This window comes from Phaenicophaeus curvirostris, chromosome Z (genome assembly GCF_032191515.1).
Source record: "Phaenicophaeus curvirostris isolate KB17595 chromosome Z, BPBGC_Pcur_1.0, whole genome shotgun sequence".
NCBI classification, from domain to species: Eukaryota; Metazoa; Chordata; class Aves; order Cuculiformes; family Cuculidae; genus Phaenicophaeus; species Phaenicophaeus curvirostris.
Window position 1 is genome coordinate 68,544,471 of NC_091431.1, and position 27,475 is coordinate 68,571,945.

The 27,475-nt window shown below is 38.5% G+C and overlaps 1 protein-coding gene across 11 annotated transcripts in view; it reads right to left on the bottom strand.

Moving 5' to 3' along the window:
* CELF4 (CUGBP Elav-like family member 4) overlaps positions 1 to 27,475 on the bottom strand; it is a 718,003-nt gene that overhangs the window by 600,558 nt on the left and 89,970 nt on the right. For all 11 annotated transcript variants that reach the window (XR_011339356.1, XR_011339355.1, XM_069879841.1 and 8 more), the window contains exon 2: positions 23,902 to 23,984. Coding sequence is in view for 9 of the 11 variants with exons in the window: in XM_069879841.1 (XP_069735942.1) it covers positions 23,902 to 23,984 (83 nt within the window). In the remaining 2 variants the exon portion in view is untranslated. The remainder of the gene's footprint in view (positions 1 to 23,901; positions 23,985 to 27,475) is intronic.

Sequence of the window (27,475 nt, forward strand, 5' to 3'; positions counted from 1 at the left end):
TTGCCTGCCACAAAAATGGAAATGTCTGTCAAAAAGCTCTGACCCAGCATGATGGTGTCTAATGTGTTTGTAGAATATGGATAATCCTTTAACATAGTAAAAGCAGATGTCATTTGGCCTTCTCAGTTTAAGGAAAAAATAGTTCCTTGTGAATTTGTTTAATGTAAATAAACCCTCTATTTATCTTTGTCTTTAATAAATTCATACATTATTAGAAAATCCTTTATACAAGAAGACCCACTGAGCTATATCATCTCATTTTAAGAGATTTTCTGTTGGTGGAATACAAAGCAGCCACCTGCAATCGCCTAGTGCTCAAAAGGATTTAAACAAACACACACAGATAATTAGATCAGTTAACCTTGCAAATTAAAACAAGCACATTGCATTATCTCCAGTTTATCCTAAAAGAAAATATGAAGTTGCCTCAGATAAATAGTTTAATAAAGACAGTGAAGAGCTTATACAAGAGGCATAATGCTAAATCTTCTAAGCATGTGGGCTAATAGGACGAACACTCACTTTCTACCTAGTTTCATTTTTGAGAACTGGCTACTGGTTTGCAAAAATTTAATTCACAAGTCAAGTTTTCAGAGCAGTTTCAACTTATGTGACTCAGGCAAGCCAAGGTATTGGTCTTGGTTCACTTTCTATTAAATGGAAAATAATAGATTGGATGACTGGCCACATCCAACCAACTACTGCTTTCCAATGGCTGCAGAAGAAAGTCAAACATTTAACCTTCATTAAGTCAAAGTCAGGGCAGATTAATCATACCCACAATCAAAAAATACAACTTTCCAACTCAGGAAGCCACTTTCTTTTTATAAAGTAATAGTTGCAGTTGGGGTAAAATTCCTTACACAACCCGAAAGATAGATACAGCTTATTAGTTATGCTACAGAGGAAAAAGTCCATATTGAGAATTGCTCTAGCAGCTCGGTGACACCAATTGTCTGTTAGCATCAGTGTGCCAGCTTGGGTCGTGGTAGGTCACCTATATGCAGAGAAGTTTTCCCTGTGGTCAGCAGCTTAGGTGTGCAGCGCACAAGCTGCACCAACAATTGCCTACCTGTGCCAGTCTGCTAGAGATCATCTGTGTGACCACCCATGTCAAAGTCTAGCCATAAAAACACTACTCCGTTTAACAAACATTTCAAGGCTTTGAAATTTATTTCTCTATGCTGAAGAGACAGATATTTTAAGTGACGAAATATCACCGCATGTTGTCCAGTTCTTAGATATGATTTTAGAGGAGATTTTTCTACCAGTTTCAGAGAGGGTTTACTTATTGGTTTTTAATTCCAGATGTCATCAAAGTAAGCCTTGGTCTAAATACTGTCCTGAATATGAGGTACCATCATAATAAGAAATATGCTGAAACCAATATTTTTAAAAAAAATCAAACCTAAACCATTTCAGAGCTTTCTAGGAAAAGAAGTTTTGTTTGCTTATTTCTCCATAGCCTTTGCTCCTAAGATTTGGCAATATGTTATGTTTAAAACAGGGAAAGAAATAGTCACAATTTCAGCAGTGAACTGGACTGCTTTACAGATCCTGCACATTGGTAGCTCCATCATAGGTGACAGGAGACTTGCTGCTTACTAATGGAAGGTGGTAGATACTTGGTCCCCTACCCAAGACCTGCTATTACTCTGGCAGTTCTGCCACTGCTGCTGACAGCACCAAAACTGGTAGCTTCTCAAAAATGTTTTTGTGAAAACCCACTCTAAATGACAGATTTAAGGCTCTTCTATTTTGTTTTGTTTTTTTTAATTGTTGTTTACATTTTGTTGTGTGCATTTTATATAGATATAGATATAGGTATAGGTATAGATATAGATATAGATATAGATATAGATATAGATATAGATATAGATATACAGTTGAAGTGGATGCCATTCAAGTATCAAGGACAAAACAGGTGTCTTAGCTACAAAGGCAGCAACGGTTTTGCCCCAAAATTGTTGCCAAAACAAGTTTTTGGAAGATACAGAAACGTTATGATCCTACTCTGAGGCTGGTTAGGAGATCCACAGAGAAATAAGCTGGTGTCCCAAGTAAAATAAACGTGTTTAGAGTGAGCACTTGCTGCTGTATCACATAATCTGACGTACCGTGCCACATGGACCACTGACGTCTGTAAAATATTACAAGCCTTAGCAGAAATTGGTACCTACACAAGCAGACTTCACAGAAGTAGACTGAAAACTGAGTGTATCATGGAGGCTGAACAGATTTTTTTTTGTTCAGAGTGCATTTAGGTTGCACGCCAAGCATATGTCAGAATCTCAGTTTGATCTTCAGGCTTGTTTCTGTACACATAATGAAATTCCTAAGTCAAGGCCTGATTACCCACTGCCCTTGGTTACCAAATTGTCCTGGTTAGCCTAGCAAACAAGCCCAAATTTGCATCTGCTGCTCTGCAGATAAATCCCCTGGGCTGGCACAGGAGAAGGTCATGGCATTGGGAGTGTATCCCTTAATGCCACAGGCTGTACTATGTAGTCCTGTAAATAAACACAGGGGGCTTAGTCACCAAGGCTATCCCTTCTGCACCTCTTACTGGACCTTGAACAAACCAAAATATAACACCAAGATAAAAAATGCCAAAAAATTATCTGTCTGCTGCAATGTTAAGGAACAGATCTTCCCTCATCTGTTTTACACCCCCCACTTTCTGCTGCAGATCCAAAACACTTGAGTTTCATTTCAGAAAGTAAAGCTGCTAAGCAGCTACCAAATGACCTTTGCCTCTCAGATCAGTATTTATGGCAGGCAACACGTACATCAACAACAACAAAAAGTTTCCCCAGTAACAAAAATGTTTCTGCCAGCAATGTATCTTTTACAAGCTTGCAAGATGTACTGAGAGTCTAATAATCAGATTAAAATCATATCAAACTATGTTGGGAAGTCAAGGTGAAGGCCTTTGGATTGTTCTCATGAATAGCCCTATCCAGACCTACCAGGTGATGATAAATTCATGTTTTTTGCTTGGTTGGTGCTTTTCAAATTTATTTTAAGGTCTTACAGTTTTAAAAGCCAAGAGGTGGGAAAACAATTGGTGTTTTAGTAATTCTTGCCAGTATCTGGTAACATTGAAATGGTTGAGAAAAAGAAACATGATTTTTCCTGTGCTGTGGGGGCAGCAGACCTGATAATAAATACTCAGTCCTTCAATGCCGCTTTATTAAAGAGTTCAAGACCTTTGTTTCCCACTTACAGGTGGAAGCCCAAGCCTCAGAGAGACAAAGGGATTTGCCCAATATAATTCATACTCTTAATAGCTAACTTAGGAACAAACTCAAGACCTCAAGTCCCATGAGGGGGTTGTATTTCCTCACAGGATCACTGAGAACCAAATTGGTGGAAGGGTTTACTGCTTCTATTTACTGCAGAACAGAAACGGCCAGAGTTTTAAATTGCTAAGTGCAGGGAGAAATGCTGAAGTCCCAGTGCTTTATTTCTGTCTCCCATGGAGTGCTTGCCTGAAAGTCTGACTTGAATCTTTCATTTCCTGATAGGATATAACAGCCTGCGTATAGGTGTTTGAAATGGATACTACGTCCATGTTACTCTCTGCTTTCCCCTCCCTGCAGAAGGCCACCTGGGAAATACAGACAGGCATTGACAAAAGAAACACTGTTATCTGTCAAGGTGGATTATTAGGTGCAAGAACAGAAGTTCAAAGCGTTAATACCTGTTATGTGGATGTAAAGAATATTAAAAGCCTACCCAGTTGTCTGCAGTACTTGAGGTGAGCAGTATCCAGCCAACCTAGCTATGGCTCAGCACCTAAACTACAAAGCCCTACCCAGCTTACGGCATCATGCCACAGTCACCTGTGCATCTTTCTACAGTACAGAGGAAGTATTTTTCCTTTTGGGTTCAGATTAATCAGATTTGTGCAAATCAGCAATTCAAATAGCTCCAACCACTCAACTGATTGTGCACAAAGACTGTTTGGGAACATTCAGGTGAGAGGGCAAAACCAGTGGGCAATAATCTCATTCACCATTTCCACTCAAGTCCAACAGAGAACAACTGTCCACAGCCTGTTAAGTTTATGCTATCAGGGCTCTGATAGTCAGTGAAATATGGGAAAGAGCCAAAGCTGAATACAACCAGGAATCTGTAGGACAGTGTTGGATGTCTATGAGGATGCCTATAATTTACTTTGCACTCTCTCTGGCCTTTGACAGCTAAACCAGCTAGCCTAGAGTTAAAGTACTAAATCCTAGGGAGAGAGGTTTTGAAAGAGGGAAGGGTAAGAGCTGGATAAAGAGGATGAGATCAGTAATCTTACACAAAACCACTGCAACACTAGAATATCACACCCAGTTTAGCTTAATCTAAAAGTAAAATCACATGACTGTACATGTCTGCCACTACCAAGCCAGCTTCTGAAAATTGTATTCACCTACTCACCGTAAAACTCCCACTAGCTTCCAAGCATAAGAAAAACAGCCTTCTTGGAAATAAAGAGCTCTACTGTTAGCAAGAATTGGAGAAAATCTCACTAAGCCTCATTCCACTTCCTCCCACATGTACTGAGAATGGACATGAAGGATAGGTCACACAAAAAGAGAGCATTATTATGCCACTGACTTAGATCTGCTTCCAGGGAATCCAGATGAAGTTTTGTCGCTGGTTCCAATGGGAGCAGAATGAAACAGTTACTGAACACGTGTTTAAGAAAAATCTACCCACCTATTGCCAGAAAATACAATCTATTCATTCCTCCCCCCAGTAATAAGTCAGATTCTCTGCACAGAGATGAGTCATTTGTAACTGACTAATCCACAGAGAGATACCAAACCCAGCAATATATAAAGCCTGAAGAGCATCATCATTGTCTTCCCTCTGGAAAAGTAAAACTGTACTTCAATTCCAACTTCAGAAAGCCTCCAATTTTTCTACACAACTGCTTAATCCCATGGACTCCTGAGATGACATCAAACAGACACTGGTGGGACTTTACAACATGGAGATGCGACCTCTTCTAGACACGTGAGCATCAGTTGTGGAGGCATCAATGAGTCAGTAGTGAACAGATATACTACATGTACACACAGGCCATATGCTACTGGATGTATTATGTTTCTGTACTAGATCTATCTCACAGACTCATGGAGCTCCCCCTCTACCCCAGCAAGAAGTGGCATCATTATAGCTATATCCAAGACTAGTTTCACTATCAGAGCAAGCAGAGTGATTTCAGCCCTGAATCACCTGAAGTCTGCACTGAATGCCCAGGGACCAGTGCCAAGCATTAAGAAACAGTCCACCCAGCCCAGCATCCTGAGCTTCAACAAGGAAATAGGCAGGCTGTGAGAAATATGCCTCAGCAACCTCAGTTGTACAGAACAGTTTTAAGTCTGACTGGTGGAAAGCTTTGCCTGTGGCGATGAATAAACACATGGGGGAAAGTTGTTAGTGTTTCCTGTGCCAGCCTTTTGAGGACTGTGCTGAGCTGGTCTACACAGTCTGGGTCATAATCTACACAGCTCAATATAAAGGATTATACCAACCTCTTCCTGTTCAAGTCTGCCCTTCCTCACTGAAATGTGTTTCTGCACTTCTTGATGTGTTCCATTTAGCAAGTGTCCTCCTTTTCTTTTACACCACTTTTAAATCATACTTTTACTTGTTTTTCATAAATTTAAATCTTAATCAGAATTCCAAGCAATATTTTCATTTAAATGAAGCTGTTTTCTTTACATTACATGGAATTGCTTAAGTATACTTTTGAAGGAAGTTTCTATTATTATGCTCATTTTCACAGAGAATCTGAAAAAATGTGAACATTCTCCTTTCAAAGTTACATTGTAATGTCATTTAACCATACCAGCTTGTAGATTTCCCATGAAACTGTTTTCCTAGATGTTCTGTTGAATGTATTTCTTTGAAGGTAGGCAGGGAAGTGAGATTATGATCCAGAGATGGCTCCATGGAATGAATTTTAAATTTGCTAAAATTTAAATAAATTTATTGAGTTTACATCAAGTCTCTCTCTGTCTCTCAAGTATTATACGTGTTTCCTTATGTGAAAGTGCTTGGCTTATGTAACAATTTCATGTCTTCTGGAACTTTGGACTGTCAGTCAAGAATATGAATAAATAGTTATTTCAACAATTTTTATCCTGTGATTTTGTGCATCTGATTTACCATTAGGTATCTCTAATGACCAGAGGGATTTTTCATGTGAAAGAAACTTAGAACCTAGTGTAGTTTACATTCCAAAGTACTGTGGGAGAGAAAGGCCCGCTGCCCTCTCACTATGAGTAAATGCTGTTTAGAGAACTTTGTCTCCTGAATGCCTCGTCCAAGCTAATAAACATAAGAATCTTCAGAAGAGAACTAGCACTTCACTTCAAACTAGATAGAAAATACACTTTATGCAAGGAGAAAAATCCACATTTATTCACCCTGTATGCACACCAGAAGAAAGGCCCCTGAGGAAAGACAGTAAGTAAGTAATATGATCCCATAACAACTAATCACAGATGGAAACGGGCTCATGTCTTTTCCTTCCTGACAAGCAGTTTTTTTGTAATATATCATCTGTATTTTTTCTTGTCTACTGAGGACCTGTACACCAACTCCTTGTACCCTAAGAAGAGTGGATGCTCAAAATTAAAGAAGAAATACCAGCTAGGAATGAAACTAAGACTCTTCTAGCAAATAAACAGACCTTGATGAAGTGGGCATCAAGGGACGATATCTAATTTTCTTCTTGAAAGCAACATGTTTCATATGTATGCCACTTATAAGTAAGTTTCTCTTTCTATTGCTATGTATGGAATGAACCAGAATGGTACCAAATCCAGTAACACTATGAGTAAACAGTAGCAAACCTGGATTTAATTATTAATAAGAACTTTTTATTTATTGATTTTTTAATAATTTATTTTTAATAATCGAGTGAGAATTGTGGGATATGAGAATTATTTGTTCAGAAATATTAATCAGCAATTATTTTCCCTAGCAAAAACATGGATTTTTCTTGCATGAATGTGGAGAGGGGTATTATTGTTTACACTCCTTACATTTGCGCCTTCCTGACTGTATAAGAAGAGTCAAGGAAAAAATGTTGCACCTTTTTTTCCAAGGTCCAAGCAGGTCTTTTGAAAATAACTCAAAAAGAATTTTTAGGAAATGTTCTGAACAATAAAAAATGACAAAACCTCAAGCTGTGCAACAAATAGTATTTTCAAAGTACCGTAAACTAATTTGAATATCTACTAACTGGAGTTGCAAAATTATTATTTGCATTCATTTTTCAGTGTCACATAAATTTTCAGGAAGTTCTTCAGGAGCCCTAAGAGGTAGAATATGAAAGTTCTAAACTAGTGAGAAAACTGTACATTGATACTTGTATTTTCAATTCATCTACTTTGGAAGTTTGCTTGAAGCTGTAGGAAGGAAGGCTTGTAGGAAATACAACTCCACAGTAATTTGTATCCTGTACTGAAAAACATTTATCCAGCTTTCGTATTCTGGAACCACTTATTCCTTCAAATAACAAAGGTTATTTTAAAGGGCTATTTGAAAAACAAGAACTTTACATGGAAGTGAGGAACACAAGGTATTAAAAAATACTATCAGAATGATGTAAAAAAAACTCAGGCAAGTTTCTCAGTTCTTTCTTGCTTTTTACATTAGATACATTTATCCTCCGTTAAAATGTTGCACATTCTACTAGACAGAAAAAAACTAAAACATACAGTACGGGTATATTAAATCTCTTTCCAAAGTTTCAAGAAATCTGTTTTCACTTTTCTTTCAGCTAAGCTGAGCTTTTTTTTTTTTTTTTTTTTTGCCTCCTATTCCTTCTGAAGGTTTGGGGGGAAGGGCAGAAGAGTGTTTCCTTGTGAAATCAAAAGCTATGCTTGAACCAAGTCTGATAGGCTGCTGAAAATGCAGCACAGAAACGTGTTTCTGTCAGTGGAAGACCTTGTTTGTAACCGTAAGGCTTGCATGCAGCATATTGTTTGATCCTAGGAGGACTTTGATCTACACTAGCACCTCAAATATAGCAAAAGATATCACTAGGCTTTGGAAAAAGAAGGGACGGGAGAAAAAGAAAGGGAAAGAAAGTTCAGGTGTGCAGTGCCCAGCAGATGACACTGAATTCTTGATGTATTGGTCAAATGAAACAAGGCTTCAACAGTGAACAGGTATCATACCCTTGGAGAGAATGGGACTTCATCATCTACTGTAGAAAATAACATTCAGAAACAGAAAAGGTTCAATGAAATCACCTCAGATCAGCTGTGGGCATGAAATTTGAAGTAAATAATTCCTTTACCTAGATGACATAACTTCAAAGCCTTTTGTGAAGCAGAAGTGAAATGAGGTTCAGTGGTCTCTCTTCCTTGCTTCTAGTTATCCCACCAGATAGGGATGAGGCTTGAGTGAAAGCATTCTTGAGGGCTAAAAACGGGTGCTGATATACAAAAGGGTAGGCAGACCAGGACTCCTGAGCTACCACACTGCTGTGGGCACTGAAGCAGAACTAGTAAAGCAAGATGTATAAAGCAATCAAGGCTAAGAACCATCCCTAAATGTGAACAGGTCAAAGATGGGTGTAGGACTGTGATAACACATGAACTTTTCTCGTGGATATTGTACTGCTACAGCAAGGAATGTCACTCAGCATCAAGACAATACAGATTGTACCTATTCTGCACACAGGCAGGTGCCTAAATTTTGTGCACCTATAAGCAGTTTGGGGGAGCTTGGGTATACAACACTGAAGGGAAGTTAGCTAGGACCATTTCTTTCATACGTCAATGTGTCATCGCCTCACCTTTACCCAGGACACTATTTACAAAATACGCAAAATGTAACCTCTCTGTGAAATCATGGAAAGAAGAAACTAAATTTCCCCTTGATGAAAGCCCTTCTTACCTCCTGAAATTTTCCCCCAGATGGCAAGATAAGAGAAAGACTCCACCTTTTCCCTGTGCCTAATGATGCCAGAGTAAATTCGAGGATCTTTGCTCCCTGCTAACCAGTTTTCCTTCTCATACATCTGGTGAAATGTGGTGGAACACCATAGGCATCTTGTATTATGTCTTGGAGAAAAGGAGAGAAAAAAGAATTGAGGAATACTAAATTCAATGCAGTGACAATAGTCTCTATTATTCTTGACATAACCCTAAAACAAGCATGGGGTTGTTTGTAGGGTGCCTCTTTTTATTGAAAAGTATATCTGACCCAAATTTTATCACAGATGTCAAATGCAGTATGGACAAGTACAGTGTGAGTCTGAGGGAAAATCTCCTCTATTTTATCTTCTGTTTTTTTCTTTAAACAGGAAAAAAAAATAAAAAGCAATAGTTAGAATGTCACTCTTCCCTTATTTATTTTGAGGTCAATCACCAGAAACAGGAAAGAGAAAGCTCCTTTCTGAAAGGCAAGAATCATCCTGAGCCATCACCTCCTATTGGAAGAAAGCTTTTCCTTCCCAACAGTTATCATCCTTTATCATCATCACAGGAATGTCTAGGACACTATAGTCAAAAGCAAGAGCTGTCACTGCTAAGTACTGTACACAAACACAGATGCACATAAAAGGAAAAGTCCCACCTGGAGAGCCCTAGAAGTCTACTAATCAAAGAGGTAACAATGGGGGAAAGTTAATTAGCTCCATTTTGTAGGCATGGTAGTAAGGCAAATGAATTTATATTTCCTAAATCTTGATCCTGTTTTAGTCCTCAAACCACAATTTATCATAGATATTACCCTCTATATTTTTTCACAGCCTCACTTTCCCACCTAAAATAAGACAAAGGAGACCAGTTTTGAGACAGACAACTGAAGAGATACTGACATCTTAATGAAATCTGAGTCAGCTACAGGCAACTCCCAGTCCATACATCTAGTCTTGTCTTATTACAACATGTCAAGATCCTACCAATTCTTCTCAAAATCGGCTTGGTCTGGTATTGTGCTTCAATGTTCAATATAAAAATCTTCATCTACTTAAATAAAATCCTTAATATTTCAAGTAAATTACTTACTTAGTGACTTCTGTAAAAATAGACAGCAGGAAGAAATAAATGTAGCACATATGCAAACATTACATTGTCTTCAAATAGCCAACAATCTGGTGAACAGGAAGCTTAATTGGGGTGGGGGGAGGAAAGTCAGTGTCTGTTCACTTCTTAGTTTGAACTAGGTAAGGCTGGGATTTGTACCAGGGAAGCTCCATATGTCAAGCAAATGTCATGCCTGCATGTTTGGGTTGATTTCTGCTTTTCTGGCCCTTTCATTTGAAGAAGAATATTATAACAGATCCAAGAAATCAGTCTCAAATAAACGCACGGCCAAAATCACCATGATCCCTGAAATGGAAAGGTCTTGAATTGACATTTTCTGGAGAAAATACTTCCATTAAGAAGGAGAAAAAAAAAACAAACCAAACCAAAAAAAAAATGAGACCATAGCTGAAGTCTTATTCATAATCAAACACACTGTATAGGCTAGGACAAAAATAATAAAAAAAATGAATTAAAAAAATAAGAAAAGAGGAGCCAGATCATGAGATAACAGAGACCAGCACACTTCCAAGTCCAGACTTGGAGGATGACTTCCTCTAGATGTGCATAACTGGTATCTAAATATGGGAAGTTTCATCATTGCATATTACCATTATCATTGCAAGTGTGAGAGAAACAGACCACCTTACACTGAGACTTCTTCAAGAAAAAATATGGTTAGAAGTTTTGTTTGCTTCAGTCAAAGGAAAAATGGTATGAACTGTTCATTCTAGAAATGAGTCTTTCCTCACAGGTTGAAAAGTAATTTTGAGATTGACTGGTTGTCACACCAGGAGGATGGCATGTCATCCAGAGGGACCTAGACAAGCTGGAAAAGTGGGGCTCTGTGAACATCATGGTGTTCAACAAGGCCAAGTTGCAAGGTCCTACAGCTGGGCTGGGACAATCCATGGTTTCAATACAGGATGGGGGAAGATGTGATTGAAAGCAGCCCTGCAGAGAAGGACTTGGGAGTGCCGATTGATGAGAAGCTCAACATGAGGTGGCAACATGTGCTTACAGCCCAGAAGGCCAATCGTATCCTGAGCTGCATCAAAAGAAACACGGGCAGCAGGGCAAGGGAGGAGATTCTGCCCCTCTACTCTGTTCTTGTGAGACCCCACCTGGAGTACTGTGTCCCGTTACAGAATCCCCAACATAAAAAGGAGATGGAACTGTTGGAATGTGTCCAGAGGAGGGCTACAAATATGATCAGAGGGCTGGAGCACCTCTGCTACGAGGACAAGCTGTTAGAGGTGGGGTTGTTCAGCCTGGAAAAGTGAAGGCTCCAGGGAGACCTTATAGCAGCCTTCCAGTACCTGAAGGGGGCTAAAAGAAAGAGGGAAAGGGCTTTTAACAAGAGCATAGATTGATAAGATTTGGGGGAGTGGCTTTAAATTGGACGGGGGGAAGATTTAGAATAAACATTGGGAAGAAATTCTTCATGATAAGAGTGGTGAGGCACTGGCCCAGGTTGCGCAGGGAAGCTGTGGACACGCTCTGGAAGTTTTCAAGCCCAGCTTGGATGGGGCTTGAGGCAGCCTGATCTAGTGGAAGGTGTCCTTCCCCATTGCAGGCGGCTGGAACTTGATGATCCTTCCAACCCAAACCATTCTATGATTTGGTGATTCTATGAAATTGACACATATAATAGCTCACACTCTACATTCAACAGACCAAATCCAGGTTTTAGTAAATGGGTAAACTAGTGATTTTAAGTTTGCATGATAGATACTGTGAAATTACTGACTTAGGATTTCTGGGCCCTACTTCAGAATCTAAACTCACTTGAAGAAAAGACGATGATTAGAACCAGAAAAATACTGAAGCACAGCTTCTAAAAGCTGATAGTGAACGCCAAAAAAAGGAATGGGTGGGCAACCAGATGAAAGTAGTTGTACCTTGGTGAGATAGGCAACCAGATGGTTCTGCAGTCAGTATATGCTGAAAGTAGTTAGTTGATAACTGTTGCTTCAACTGTAATATTGTTGAAGCAAATGCTCCATAATTAAAGTCTTTCTGGAGAAAGGACTGCAATTGTGTTTCCCAAGTACCTGGGTTTTGATGAAGGTTTTCTGAAGGGCTGCTTTTTGTGTGTGTCTATGTGAACATTCTACAGAAAAAGAATGAGAGAAAATAGAAATAATTAAAAGACAAATTATCTTTGAGGCAATAAGTGTTTCATTTTGTAACTATTTTTTTTTCATTTTGAAACATTGCTGAGTCTAGCTGGTGCAGATGTGAGTTTAATCCAGTTGATTTAAGCACTTCAAAAATTAAGTAAGGAAAAAAGGGGTCAGTCACTTTGATTAAAAGAGCATTAGGCTAGATTTTCAGAAAGCTGCTGGGTGGGATGTCATCGTAGTCTAAATTCAAGGTTAGAGCTGGTAGTAAAAGGCAAAGCAAGTGAAATCAAGAAGTTTGTTGTTAAACTTGGCTCTGATAATAGTGTCAGCTTCTGTTCAAAACTCTCTTGGCTTCTGGACAAAATACTGCAATTCAATAACAGCTAGCAGAGACTTTCTAGGACTCTCAAGGATGTTTGCCGATATATAAATGGAGAGACCTCCAGTGGCTCTGTTCTGTATGATCAAGCCACTATGGATGTGGCATCTCAGGAGCAGTCCTGGCTGACTGGATGGGCTATGAATAACTGTAACAATGATTATAAAGAGTGTTTGCACATCCGTGTGAAAGAATGAGGAGCAAAGCAGATAAATGTGACTCTTAATCTTCAGCTATCTGCATGGGAAAGTATGATTAATAACTACAGAGGCTTAGCATAACCTCCTCAGATAACGAGTGAGGTGGCCTTCTCGAGCCCTATTATCCTCTTCTAATGGGCTTCATTTATTGTGTAAACTAATAACCAAGGCCTAAGCACTGCGCACTCCAGGGTCTGCAGGAAAAACACTGGGCCCAAATGTGATTAAGTTTGCCAAGATTGCCCAGCAACACAGTGTGTTGCTTGAGCAGAGAGGAGGGACAGGGCCCAGGAGGAGCGAAGGGAAAACAACGTACCCTGTAAAGAAATGAAGCAGAAAGTAACAGTGATCTGCCTTTTAGTGTTGATCTGCTGGTATAAATCCCCTACCTTTCAACGGGGATTGCTATGAGTTTTCATCTGTAATTGCTGGATTGCCAGAATACAGCACCAAGGTCCTAATACCAAGAAAGAGAGGGAGTGGTAATGAGAGGATCTGATTGCGATGCTATCCAGAAAGTCAGCAGCAGTGCTAGATCTGGAGAGTAACTTGAGTTGTCAGTCAGAGCTTCAGTGCAGGAGAGCAAAGAGGCGCTCAAAGAAAGCTAGATTCCCCAAAGTGAATGAGTTCAAGAACACAAGCCTGGCCCAGGAAAGAAAAAAAAAAATGACCTTCCAGCTCCCCTGGCTGTATCTGTAAAGTGCAAGCACAGCTGAAGAGAGGCAGCTTTACAGGGCATCTAAAGAAAAAGGATAACATTCTCATTTGAGCTGCACTGATGCAAAGAAGCTTAAACTCCGCAAGAATCCATGGAGTTGCTCTGAATTTACACCCAGCATACAAGAGTAGAGAATGAGAGCTCCCCCTTATTGAGGAACATATTTCTTAGCTGCACAATGAACATCACATTAGATTATCCAAACTGAAATAATTGTAAATACCCAATTTATCTGGACCCATTCGTGCTGTCTGCTTAATTGTTACACTTCACTCAACAAGGACAATGAAATTAGTTTGGACAGGCTCACTTTAGAGGCATTACCACTGTGCTATGGCAGCTTGGGTTCAGAGTGCTGAAAGAAAAGGTTTAAGGCTTAATAGAATAAAAATAAAAGAGAAACACATAGCTATATGGATAAGTTAGGACCTCCACTGGGACATGCAACAATCTATGAAGGGTGTCACACCTGTATGTTACACTTTGTAGTGTATCCACAATTTTAGAGCCTATACTATAGTTTCAAAAAAACATTCAAAGCCCACAAACATGCACATTTTCTCAGGATCCCCTTAGCAGCAGTCTGCTTGTTGGATGATAGCACCACGTTGTTCTCAGCTTACCCAGCAGTGACTTAGCTTCTCCCAAGGCAGATGAAAATGAGTGTAACATCAAACAATGTGAAGGTGCAGTGTTAGAAAAAAATAACAAGCTGGGAGCAGCAGGCTGCAACCATCAAAACAGCTAGCCTGCAAGGCTTTCCATCCCTCCACCACACCCCATCTCTCTTCCACTGCCTAGGATAAGCATGGGCACAAACATCAATACCTTGTCACTCCCAAGTTGATCTAAGGAAGAACAGGCAAAAGAACACTGCACAAACAATGCTTTCCTGGCTGACTTGTTTCTCTTGGGCAACACGAACATACACTGAAAAAATCACATAAACTAAGCCTCATAATTTCAAGAAATATCACATTGACAACAAGCCAACTCTGCTATCTATATACGTGTAACGTCATAAAATGTGAAAAGGATCAGTAAGCTAAGTCTCTCTCTTTGTCTGGAAAAAAAAGCGTGATCTCCAAGGCAGCAGTTGAGAAGCACGGTGTTCCTCCTCAGCAGCTACAATCTCAACTCATTTCACCAGGCAGGCATTACATGAACAGAGGGTAATGTTTCCAGCAAATCTACAAAGGAGATAATAGATGGCAAGGACAGACGTGCAGAGTGAGATTGGATGGAGGGGAAAAGAAGGAGAAAACACTGTTTAGCCAGACATGAGGCACTAGTGTGACTTTATTGAGAAAGGACACCACAAAGTAATGCAAAAGACAGAAGCAATGTCTCAGATGTTTACCAAGGAAGATCTTGACAGTAAGCCAGCCATAAATAAAAAGACACAGAAAACCTGGTTCTAGTTGTACCACCCTGGAAACAAAATGCTAATCCATTGATCAAAGCTATAAATGAAATTCATGCTGGCATATCTTATAAGTTACATATTTACCATACAATGTCATTATAGTAGCATAGGGATGACCAAGCCTTTCAAGAAAAAGAAATTCACTCAATCTTTTTGAAGGAACAACTTGAGCCTGGAATGTATTTGTTATAACTGGACATGACTTGCTCTGCCAAAATCTGCCTACAAAGCCAGTGATCAAACCAGTCATTTTTTGCAACATGGCAAAGAAAATACACAGTAGAAAGCAGCACAGGCTCTGAGGATTGTACTTTACCATACCTAAATGGAAAGGAAGAGAACAACGTCATTCCAGCACCATAGGACTCATTTGGTGCTGAAAAATGTATGCGTATCAAAGTCAAAGAACTCAAAGAAATTTAAAGGCACGGGCTTTTAAAAGGAATTATATTTTAATTTTTTTTGAAGGGTATAATAGTGGGAAGGAGAGGGGAGAAAAAGTATATGGAATAAGATATAAGAAGTTCCCATTAAAGAGAAAAATGGGAAATGCACATTTCCTCTTTGAAAAATAGGTTAGGCTTAATTTTGTCCTTGTACTTACAGAAACTAATCAGAGAGATTTGACATTGCTGGGACTCTGCCAAGTGCAACAACTCGTACATGCAGTGCCTCTGTAAGTCTCTCACTGCAGCTACTCAACAGAGCAAAGTCACTTCAGATATCTACTTGCCTGAACTGGTAGTGCAATCTCATGGTCAGCCATTCCCCACCACTTTCTCCCTGACAAAGTAAAAGCATAGCAGAAGTGAAGCACAGAAGCTAAATGGGTTACATCATGCCAAGTCCTATCAGAAGTTATCTGTAACTGAAGAGATGGGACAGATTTTGCCACTCCCAAAAGCATTCCAGCTAAGCTAGTTCTTCAGAAGGTGTTCTTAACACTAGTCATGGTTTTAAATGCTAGAATCATACTCTTAGACTATTCAATACTGGGCACACAGATTTTTTAAAATTTCTGCAGCCAGTGGCTGGATTTCATATGGTAAGGCTTACAGTCTATCTACACTGCAACTGCAAGTCTTTTTTCAACATCCGTTGATGTTCCTAACCTACATACATAAATAGTATTAATAAAAAATGTTTCAGGCAAGATTCAAGTCCTTATTTTATGATCACCAGCCAGGAATTACAGCAAACGAATATAGTGGCTTCACAGCTTTCAAGTCTATGGTCTGATGTTTTAATTATTATTATGCACGTTACTTGAATTAAACCAGATCAAGACACACTTCTAGGGGTTTAAACTATAATAATTTTGGTGGCAGACATATATATACTTATCCGTCACTCTTGAATATGGTCTTCAACCTTTGTACTTTAAAAAAATTACTTTTGTCTCACTGAGCATCTGAAGGATTTAAAGACATAGAATCATAGAATCATAGAATAACCAGGTTGGAAGAGACCCAGCGGATCATCGAGTCCAACCATTCCTATCAAACACTAAACCATGCCCCTCAGCACCTCGTCCACCCGTGCCTTAAACACCTCCAGGGAAGGTGAATCAACCACCTCCCTGGGCAGCCTGTTCCATATATACACTGCTTGAAGAAACACAGGCCAGACAGCTTACATCAATGTAAACTATGAGTAGTACAGCTGCCACTGATAAACCTATAGTATAAGTAGGCATATTGTCATAGGTGGATGTCCAAATCTCATAATTATACAGCACCTTCATCCAAATGCTCTATTGGAAGCTTACATCAGCCTTGCATTACAAAACAAAATCAGCATATGCTTCTTCATTACTACATGGTGCAAATATGGGAAGTGGGTGTTTATGGAAAGGTTAGCCTATGAACAATGACTCCTGGACTAGGTAATGTCACACAATGCCATCCATATCGCTGATCAGATGAAAAGTAAATTGACTGTTAAAGGATGCCTGTAGTTTTCTCCCTCTGCCTGTCTGTGACTGAGAACACAGGATGAGAAGTAGATGCTTACTGCTTATAAGTTGTTCCTGGGTGTATCCCATCATCACTTGGATTAGTAGGGTGATGTAACTGGGAATCCCAAGAGTTTAGGGTTTGTTAGTATCTAACGTCTGATGGCTAACACTGTTGAAACACCAAGACTCCAACCACCTTTAATTCCTGTAGTTTGGAACTGGTATGTCTCTCTAGTAAAAAGCCCACGGGAGGTACTGAATGGCCCAGCAGGTGTCAGGGATGCTCAGCATTTTGTGAGAACAGATATTCAGCTGCAAAGATTCTTGGTAGAAGTATGTTTCCTCGTTTAGAACTATGGTACTGTTCACGATGACATCATTTCAGCAGTGACAAATATAGCTGAGTCTGCTCTTTCCTACGCCATATAAATCCCTTGACCTCAATCAGATCACTGCTGATTTACACTTGTGTAAATGAAGTCAGAATCAAACCCATGGCATTCACAAATGTAGGCCAGAGTAAGCATTACTCACAGACAAGAGACAGCCCTTCAGAGGAAGGAAAAAAGATCATTTTCATGCAAATATCCTTAAAATAAGGAACAAGAGATAGAAATAAGAGTATGAATGAAATGCAATCAAGAGCTGCTCCAAGATCAGATTTGCTTCTAACTTTATGATGCTGCATCAGCTGCTCTTAAAGTAGCTTAAGCCCCAAATTTGACCTACCTGAAACTTGTTATATATAATTTTTCATGAGGGATCTCTGAGCTAACTCAATCCCCAAGCTTGGCTTTGAAGGCAGCTGAAGGTGCTCAGCTACTTGCAGGATCTGAAAAGATTTGATTGCTGTGTTCTACGAAAATGGAAACTTTTTTTTTTTTTCTGAAATCCAGGTTTGCCCTCAAATCGTTACACATTATCTATTTATTTATGCATAAACAGTGGCATTATGGTTTGGAGAATAGGGACCCTTTGATGGGAGGTAAGCTTGACTAGCCTATGGGAGTTTACTGCTATGCATATAAATGAAGCCATACATACAAATATGCAGAACAGACAAGTGAAAATATACAGCATCTCTTTAAAATGAAATACTTTGATTGCTCCAATCACAAGAAGTTGTAAAACTACCCTGAAGAATTAACAGCCTCAGTACATGCTAACTACATCCATCATAAATTCGTCTTTAGTTTCTGTTATCATATCACTGTCCCTTGGGACCCCCAGTCCTGTCATCATTTGCCCTTTATAATTTATTCAGCTTGTACTTGCCTGAATCCCTTCTACTTATCATTCATCTTTACAGTTGTACATAAAATTAGATTGATCCTCCTATGGCAGACATGTCAGAGAGAAAAGTTGTCATTGAATAACACATAAAGCAAATGAAGGTCCAGGAAAAGCTTTTGTTGAATAACTTGGAAATTGTCCTTTGAGAGCCAAAAGATGTCAAATTAGAAAAATAAGACATTGCTACCTTTATAATTATTTTTTTTTTTTGCTAACCATTTTTCTGTTGCTACCACATCTCAAACACAACTGAGAAGCCTTGTTCACATTTTGCTTATCAAGGCGAGCTTGGTTAGCCACCACAAATGTGATGAATACACCAGTCTCAGCTGAGATAACAGCATGTGTACAACACACTGGTTCTGTCAGAATGCTTATACTGTATCCTTTTTTCCAAAGCTCTTTGGACTGGGTGGCAAAGAGTTCACTTTGTATTCTAGAGACTGCTGCATAGGATACAGAAGCCAATCTTTAACTAGTGAAATGGAACTTTAATGTTTACCAAGCAGATAGGACCCAGGTGTTTCATCTCATCTGGTGAACAGAACAACACTGTCAAAGTATAGTGTTTTTTAGCAAATGGAGAGTGCATATTATTTCCTTCCTTGTCCCCTCCTTTCCCCAAAGAAAGATCCAAAAGTCCTTTTACTGGCTGGTCAGTCAGAAGGAAGAAACAAAGGGTAAAAATAGAAATAAAAAAATAAATCTTTTTAACTATGACATTGACACCCAAAGAGTTTAAAGCACTAGAGAATTTCTACAGGACCAGTTTTTGAAAGTCTCTTACCTCAAATCTGTTTTTATTCCTTTTCATCTTCATTTTTAACTCCAGAAAACAGACATGTTTCTCCCAAGGGAACAATTAAATGTGTTTTCTTTCAAAATCTAAAGGGCATGGTGAGCAGGCTGTGTGTTCAGCCGGCTACTTTAATCAATGGAACTCATCCAGCCTGCCACTGCTGACCAAATTGCAATTTACATTGGTAGAAAAAATTTTTGAAATGGGAAGATGTGGAAATATAATGTGTGCAGGGTGATATGTGGTTTAATGTTTTTCTAAGAAGCTTTTGGAAAAAGCTTTGAAACACTAAAAAAAAGACTATAAGACTGTAAAATTTCAGTGAGGTCTGCTTGAATAGTGAAATCCATTCTATATGTGCGGGACTTCTGTCCACATCACACTTACATCTTATTTAAGCCTTATTACAAGGATTCAAGAGGCACTGGATTTCCCAAGAAACCCTCTTCCCCCCTGCTTAAATGTCTTTTCTCCCATATACATAAAAACCTGAGGTGGGTAAGACCAATAGCATTGAAAACCTCTTTATTCTTTTTTAAACTAAGCACAACTTCAGTTTCATTAGAGAGATTCTTTTGAGTTTGTTTGAAACTGAGTTTAATATGAGTTTTATGAGCTCACCTCCCTTCTAATGTTAAAGATGCATATTTTTGCATATAATGAATAAAGCAGAAAGCATTTTTTTCTAGATAGCATAAGAGAAAATGTAATGGAAACAGTTAGGAAGAAAACTAATTATATTATGAACTGAGACATTTAGCATACCTGTAGTATCACTCTCCCTTTCAAGAGGAATAGATACAGTAAGAAAGCCCAACCTATTTCCCAGTTTGAATAAGCCCTATAGATTGCTGAAGTTAACAGTTTCTTAGCTACTTAATGTCATAGTTATTCTTTGCAAGACTTACAGGGAGGTTTTAACATTATGCAAAGAGGTAATGCCTCTGACCAAGTATACATGGACTATTCACTCCCGTTGCCTGAGAGAACTACAAAGAAATAGAGGAAAAAAATGCTGCTGTGCTTATCATACATGAGCTCAGTTTATTTGTGCTATAAATAAAAGTAGATCTTGATAGCGTAATTACATTTCTCAGCATTATCATCTGCCATTTGCTTCAGAAAGAAAAAAGAAAGGGTAGAAAAAGTTGGTTTCACTATAATTTGTAATAAAAATGACTACACTTAAAACATAATTTTATTTCCCTGATTTCATTTCCTGTGGAGCTTTGTGGGGCAAATAGATAATATTATACCAAATCTACAGGCAGATAATTCTCACATCCTCTGCACTCTCTTTGTCTAGATCACTTTCCCATCCCACTTTGTGCTTTACCCAAAACCCTAGGCCGTTTTTTGATATTATATTTAATCATTGAGAGATAAGAAATCCCAAAGGTCACTCAACTTTTACTTCCTCTACTTTCTCTCCCTTTTTCCCCCAAATTACTCATTGCTTAGTGTGCTTTTTATAATGTTGGAGTGAAAAAAAAAAATGTAAAAAAAAAAAAGGTTTCCCACTATGAAGGATTAGCACAGATTATAGTGAACAGTGTTAATTATAGGTGGGGAAAGAGAATAGTGCATCTCTCCAATCTGTTCTTGATTTCCCCCGTGTCTGTCTGGCTGGTAATAAGCCTCCTTTAATCTGGCAGTCCCCTTGGTGAAATCAGCACCACGGACAGCAATATTGATTGCTTCTGAGAAACCATCACAGCTGCTCAACCAAATTACCTTTGATATGTGACCTTTAATGTAATTACTGCAACATCAAAGCATTTCTATAAATTATTAAAGAACTAATATACTTCATCATCCAGCTACTCTATTATATGTAAAATAAACAATCACAAGTAAACGCTAGAATTTGAATTGTCCGACGCTCACAAAGTGGTCTTTGTGCATACATATACTTCCTGCTGCATCAACCTTCCTTTTTAGGCAAGACAATTTCATACCACCCAAATAAGCTTAATTCATTCACATAAAAAGGATTCAACTAATAATTTTATATTTTACATTCCATTCTAGTTACTCCAAAATATCTATCACTATTCTTTCCCACCCAAAACCAAAGTGCTGTAAAGACTTTATTAACCAACACATACCTACTTGGAAGTATTTTGATTATTCCACAAGATGACTTTATGTCCCACATATAACATAGAAATATGTGAAACATATTTCTGTCATCTTACAAAGCACATCCAGAAAGTAATTACTGTAAAATATGTGCATGTAGCCATTCCACTAAAAACAAAGTGATACATAGCTAAGAGGTAAGGCGTCTGAATCTGGACACAAACTCCTCATGCCTCACTATTTCTATACATTAGCATTCATGTGCATGATATTAAAAATTACTCCATTCTGAGTTTTACAATGCAAAGGACACAAACAGCAATTCACAAGAGCAGGCAAATATGTAGTTTACTGGGGGATGGGAAAGAAGTGTCTCAATTCAATTGCTCACTGAAGTGCTAGTTTCTTTTTTCCTATACCAGGCTCGTTAATTATTTTTGATACCTCTTCAGTAGTGCTGTTTGTGTCACAGGCAGTAGGGGGTCAAGAGAAGGTGTTATGTATGTGTCATTTGTGAACTCATGTGAATAAGGACTTAGACCCCTGACCTTACGAGTGCTTTTTATTTTATGGTGATGAACTATACTTGATATTGTTGGTGCATGTTATCAAGAACAGTCAGGTAAGTCATAAATAATTCTCTGCTACTCACATAGGATACATAAAACAGTATCCAGGCATGATAGTTTATCAAGACACAAGGCTGATTTCCTTAAATAAACTACAGTGACATCATTCAGACGATGAGTTCAGAAACTTGGCAGGAAGCTGTATGCACAGGGTTTGCTGGTGGAAAGCAAACCTTTATCATGAGACAAATAAAACTGGAAATGAAAGGGTTGGAAGAAGTCAGTGGTCAGAACATTCAAAAACCTGGTTGCTAATTTAGACAGAGGATTCACCATTCCCAATTCAATCAGGTCTTGATGCATCACCTCAAAGTGTAAAACAAAACAAAAAGCTTTCTGAAGTTAATGTGGTCATTACAGACTATATATGATAGAAATTACATAAACCAATCAAGAAATGTTTTGTCTGCAGTCTAGAATCAGTCAATATAACCTCTGAAGGAAGTCCAGATCATAATGCAAAAGCTGGTTGAATTTTGCCACTGTCCAAACAATTGTTTTAACCTTAAGAGTTCTGTGATTTGAAATCTTTAAAATGCAGATTGAGACTTAGAACTGTGGACATAAAAAGAAGTATTTGAAAAACAACAAAAAAAAAGAAAAAGAAATTCTAAATCGTCACTTGCCCTCCCTCCCCAACTCAGAAGCCTCAGTCTCAATGGCCCACTGTCTTCTTGAAGGTAGTCCCATCATATAACTTCAGGATGAGATTTTAACCTCAAAGAGAAGATGTGAGCTCCCTATGCAAGTGAGTGGTCTGGCTTCTAACAAGGAGAGCAAACAGTCTAAGTGAAAACAATTGGAATTCCAGTTAGTATCTCTTAAATACACAACACTCCTAATCACAAGCATATCACTAATTTTGATAAATACATATTTGATTTCAAGTATATTTCAGAAAATACCTGGTAAAAAGTTACCTTGAAACCTCCTTACCCAAAATATTTTTATTGTTTATAAATCCAGTTCTGTCATTGAGAGGAGAGAGATGTGAAGAGAACACATTACCTTTTGGAGGGCAGGAGGGGAAGATAAAAAAAGAGAAACCTAAACCTCAATGAGATTCAAGTTACTTCAATGTGTTTAACAAGTTTCTAGAAAAAAATAATTCAGAGGGAGTTGTCAGCTGACAGAAATGTATTTTTAGGGAATGAAGTATGTATATTTTTACATAAGGTATGGCCTTTAAAGTAAAGATAGATGTAGATCAGCAAGTGTGTGGGCATCTCCATACAGGCAAGGTGGCATAAAGGTGGGTAAATAGACCCAAGATGATGGAAACAAGCAGAGCAGAATCAACACCTTCTTCAGCAACGTAGAGCAACCATTTCGGATTTTGTGCAAAGGTAGGTTATACATACACAGGATTTGGTCATTGAGCAACAACTAGTAAAGGCAGACTTTTGCATAAATTTCCTCTCAGTTTAGATGGAACCTGGAACCCTAAGGATCCCACTCTTAATTACTTAATCATTGACTGTTGTGTCATTGTGCAATCAGAACTATTCAAGTCGCAGGAACACTGCACTGGGCTGTTTCCAGTCCATGTATCCTGGCTGAATCTAAATAGTATCTCTCCCTTGCTCACTCCCTCCTCCCAATTACTGCTAAACTGGAAACCCATCCCAGCAGGGCAGGTCTTCCCCACATAAAGCAGCTTCTATTTTTAGTTCTGCTTGTGTTGTCTGAACCTTAGATCTTGTTCATGTGAATAATTTTCCTCATTATCTTGTGTTCGTCTCTCCTCTCTCTCTTTTCTCCTTGTCTCACTGCCTTTCCAAACTGCTACAGCTGCTTGAATACTAAAGTAACTGAGTCAAACCATTTTGTCATCAGGAAAATATTTCCATTCTGTGATAACCCAATAATGTGATCTGTTTCTTCATTTCTTGCTGCCATTTCTTGCTTCAGAGAAGAGAAATAGTAAGAGGTAACACCTGGTGAACACTTCCTATATATCCTTATAGTAGTCAAAATCCTAAAGCCTTTCCTCAGCTGAGTAAGGCTAGCAGAATCCAGCCTATAACCATTACTGTTTTCCTGACTACCAATAGGAGCAAAAAGCTTTTCATTTTGTGCATGAAAACTGTTTGGTTGAGTCAGTATCTTGATTTTATTAGCACAATGCAAATAGTAAATCATCCAAGCAACTGGAGATGTTATGCTTCCAAACCCAAGATGGGAATTCCACATGTAACCTATTTTAGCTTTAAAGAGAAAAGAGGTCATCAATCTAGACTCACCCCCGGAAGTGTCTTCTGTTCATGCAGGGCACTCTGGGCCTTTAGAGCAGACTCCCTTTCGCAGTATGTTAGGAAGGCACAGCCTGTAAAGAAAACATAAAACTTGAGTAAGAGCAGTGCTTCAGAGAGGATCTGTGTGAAATTGAGACTTGGAGCAAATCACTTCCCTATCACCACCCCATTCCCCTTAAATCAGTCATAAAAATCACTCCTTAGTAGGTCAGTAGTAAATAAAGAGTCAATGAAAGCTATCATCACTTCCTCTGAGCCCTAATGAAAAGTGAGTAACAGTGTGGCTAATAAGTGCTTATTTTTTCTTGAATAAACAATTAAGTGTCAGATACAGAGGGTTGTACAGGATTAGGGTTCTCAAAGAACCCACATGTTAACAAGGTGGGGCATGAGATCCCATTCTTGCTCCAGCAGCAGCACTGGAAAAAAACTCCTTACTGTTGTATCATGCTAAAGGTCTCATTCCCTTCTGTACCAAGTAGCTCAAGTAAAGGGCATGCAGGGACTTGGGACTTCCTGCTGCAGAGGACAACGCCTATTGTTTAGCCTGACTCGCATCCACAAATAGTCTCCCTGTTTCCTTCATACCAGAAAGCCACTACACTGCGCTTGCTGCTGTAAGGGCTCATTGGCTTCCAGCCATGCACACAAAGACAACCATAGCAATGCCCGAACAATCAATCTAATCAACAACATTAACAAATCAGCAACATCCATGTTGCTTTCAAGATCATTAGAAATTCAGAGATGCTCCAATGTATCATGTCTTTGATTCTGCCAAGAAGTTTTCTTATTAACTACAAAGATTAAAGCCTTGTCATGGTAAGGCAGAGTAGAAACCATGCTCTGCCTTCTCTACCCTCATGCTCATCTTCTGGTAAAACTGGTCAATGCTGCAACGTCTTAGACCAGTTACATGTGTCTGATGTGTGTCTTAGACCAGTTATGTGTATCTTACCACAGTATACTGAAAACCTGCCAGTTCCTGTGGCAAAAGAAGTGGTCATTATGCAGAGGACATTTTCTTTGAAGTTACTATGAAATATCTGCAGCCTTGTCAGATCCTTGAAATAGAGGTATCATATTATTCAAGGTTCAGGCAACATGTCAGTCAAACTGTGGGCATCTTCCAAGAGCAGCACAATGCAGAGAGACTGCCAAAGAAACAAACACATCCTATAGCCACATCTTGACCTATCTACCTTCTCTCAATGCATGTGAAGAAGTATGCAACAGGTGAGTAAACAGTAGATTATGAACTTTTTCAGCTCTGATCATTACTGTGATCTTTTTGTCATACAATGTTCACTGTGTTATCCAAGCTGGTCCCTTAGACAATATTACTGAAGAAATAGACACTTGTTTTTTTCTTCTTTACAGTGTTTTAAATAGAACAACACACACAAGAGGAAAGAGAGGATGTGGGTTTTTCCTATAAGCATATATTTTCTTAAAGATTGTCTTGTGGAAGTCATATTACTCCTCTTGCAATGAAGCTACACGCAGAATGAATGTTCCAAACTAGCATGGACCCCCTCACACTATGTTTTGTCCTATTTCTTACTCTATATTTCTTTCTGAAGGTCTTGCTCCTTTCAGTTTATTCAAGCCAATCACATTTATTATGTATCAAAAATAGTGACTCAGAAGCACAAGTTAACAATTAAGGAAGAAGACTGAACAACAGCAAAAGTTTGTATACTTTAATTGGACTTATTTGGATTCACTCTCCTCTAACTTCAAATGAATGAGTTTTCAGTTAGTCTGCATCTATGAGAGAAGAGGAAGAAACTGTGGCAGAGAGTTTACAGCTGGTAGAAGTAATTGATTGAAAAAGATCCTTAAAAGTCACCCATAGCTTGATAATCAAATGGGAAACTATGCTTAAATTTAATTTCAATACTAAATCACAGGCTGAGAGCTCTCTGTTGACTAGATACAATAAGAAAGTGTCCCTTTAGTGGCAGACATGGAGCAGCTGATACAGTCTAATTAGACACATCATAGAGCACTATTATAGAGATAAACTATGCAGTGTAAAGCTCCCATAATGATAGCTATATTTTTCTCCTCATTGTGATGGCCATAATGACGGTTCAGGATAACAATGTCCTGCAACTCCTGCTATATCATGACTGTAATTCAGACTGAGTAGACAGAATGCTACTTTCTTTGAGAGAGCAAAGTTTCCTTCCAAGATCCGCATAAAGCATATGTGGGGGCAAATTCTTCTCAGGGAGAAACCTTCATTAAGTCCTCACCAAAAACATTTCTAAAAGTGGTACAAGTACCAGACTCTCAGAAACAGTACGTAGTAGACTGAATCCAAATATTTCCCAAACAATGTGTTAAGGACAGCAAGACTTTAAAATGGAAAGCAAGAAAGCCAGAATTTCATACAGTCTACAAAGAAAACTCATGTTTTTCAGGGATAAAAAACATTTCATAGATGTATTTTTTTGCCCATGCTCCTTAAAAATGTCAAGCATATGAGTTACACTCTATTCCACTCTTGTTGGGCAAACAAGTAATTTATTTAGGAAAAATGATGCCTCATAGCTTTAAGTAAATCTTGATTGCCAAGAGACATTAAGAAGTTTCTTTCCAGAAGTGATCAGCTGGAATAAAGTTTATTGTTCATAGTAGCCTCACACATGAAAAGGCTAGTTCATTGGGATTTTTATCTTCCCTTTACTTATAACGCTGCTTTTCTATAAGGCACAAACCCAGCAGGGCCATTGGCTAGAGTAGTATTTTTCAAAACTATTAACATGTGGCTTGTGATAATACAATACGTAACTATTTCTATATGTCAAGTTCTTGTGCATTAGGATGAAAGGCAATAAGATCTCCTACCTTCCCATCTTCCTTAGAAATATCAAAATTCTTGATCTTCCCATTGTATTGTGATGCTTAGTGGAATTTCAACTGTAGCACCTCTTTTAGGTGTTACTTTTCCTAGCTACCACATTCAATGTGTATCTATATGATCCTCTCAAAGGATTCTTCCTTCCTGAAGAATGTTGTTTAAAGAACAGAAACCTGAACACGCAGGTTAACATTATAGGATGCAACATTCGAAACAACTGAGTCTGGAAATAATGTCATATTAAGTAGCTATGTGTTAGGTTTTACAGAGAAGTCAGACTGATGAAAAAAGCTATTTTATTTCGGTTTGATTTCCCAGATAGAAAACAATTTCTAACCAATAAAGTTTCCTGAATGAAATTTTTGATTTTGTACAGAACCACTTACTTCACTGGAACAATCCCTATCCCTGTTCCCGGTTTTTATATCAAACTCTTAAGTAACTCAGCTTAGCAGTTCACTTGCCATCAGCTCTTTGGGCTGGAGTTGAATCTGACTTATAGGTGAAAGGCTTCATATTACATTATTGATCATTTGCACCATCAAGTCCCCTGAAACAGCCTGTGTTAAACATAAACAATATTTCTGGACACATCTCTTAAGGAAGGAGATAGAGTGAAGAGTGATAGAGAGATAAAGTTTACATGTTATTTCTGTCTTCTGCTTGGATGGATGATAATGACTGAGTGAGGAC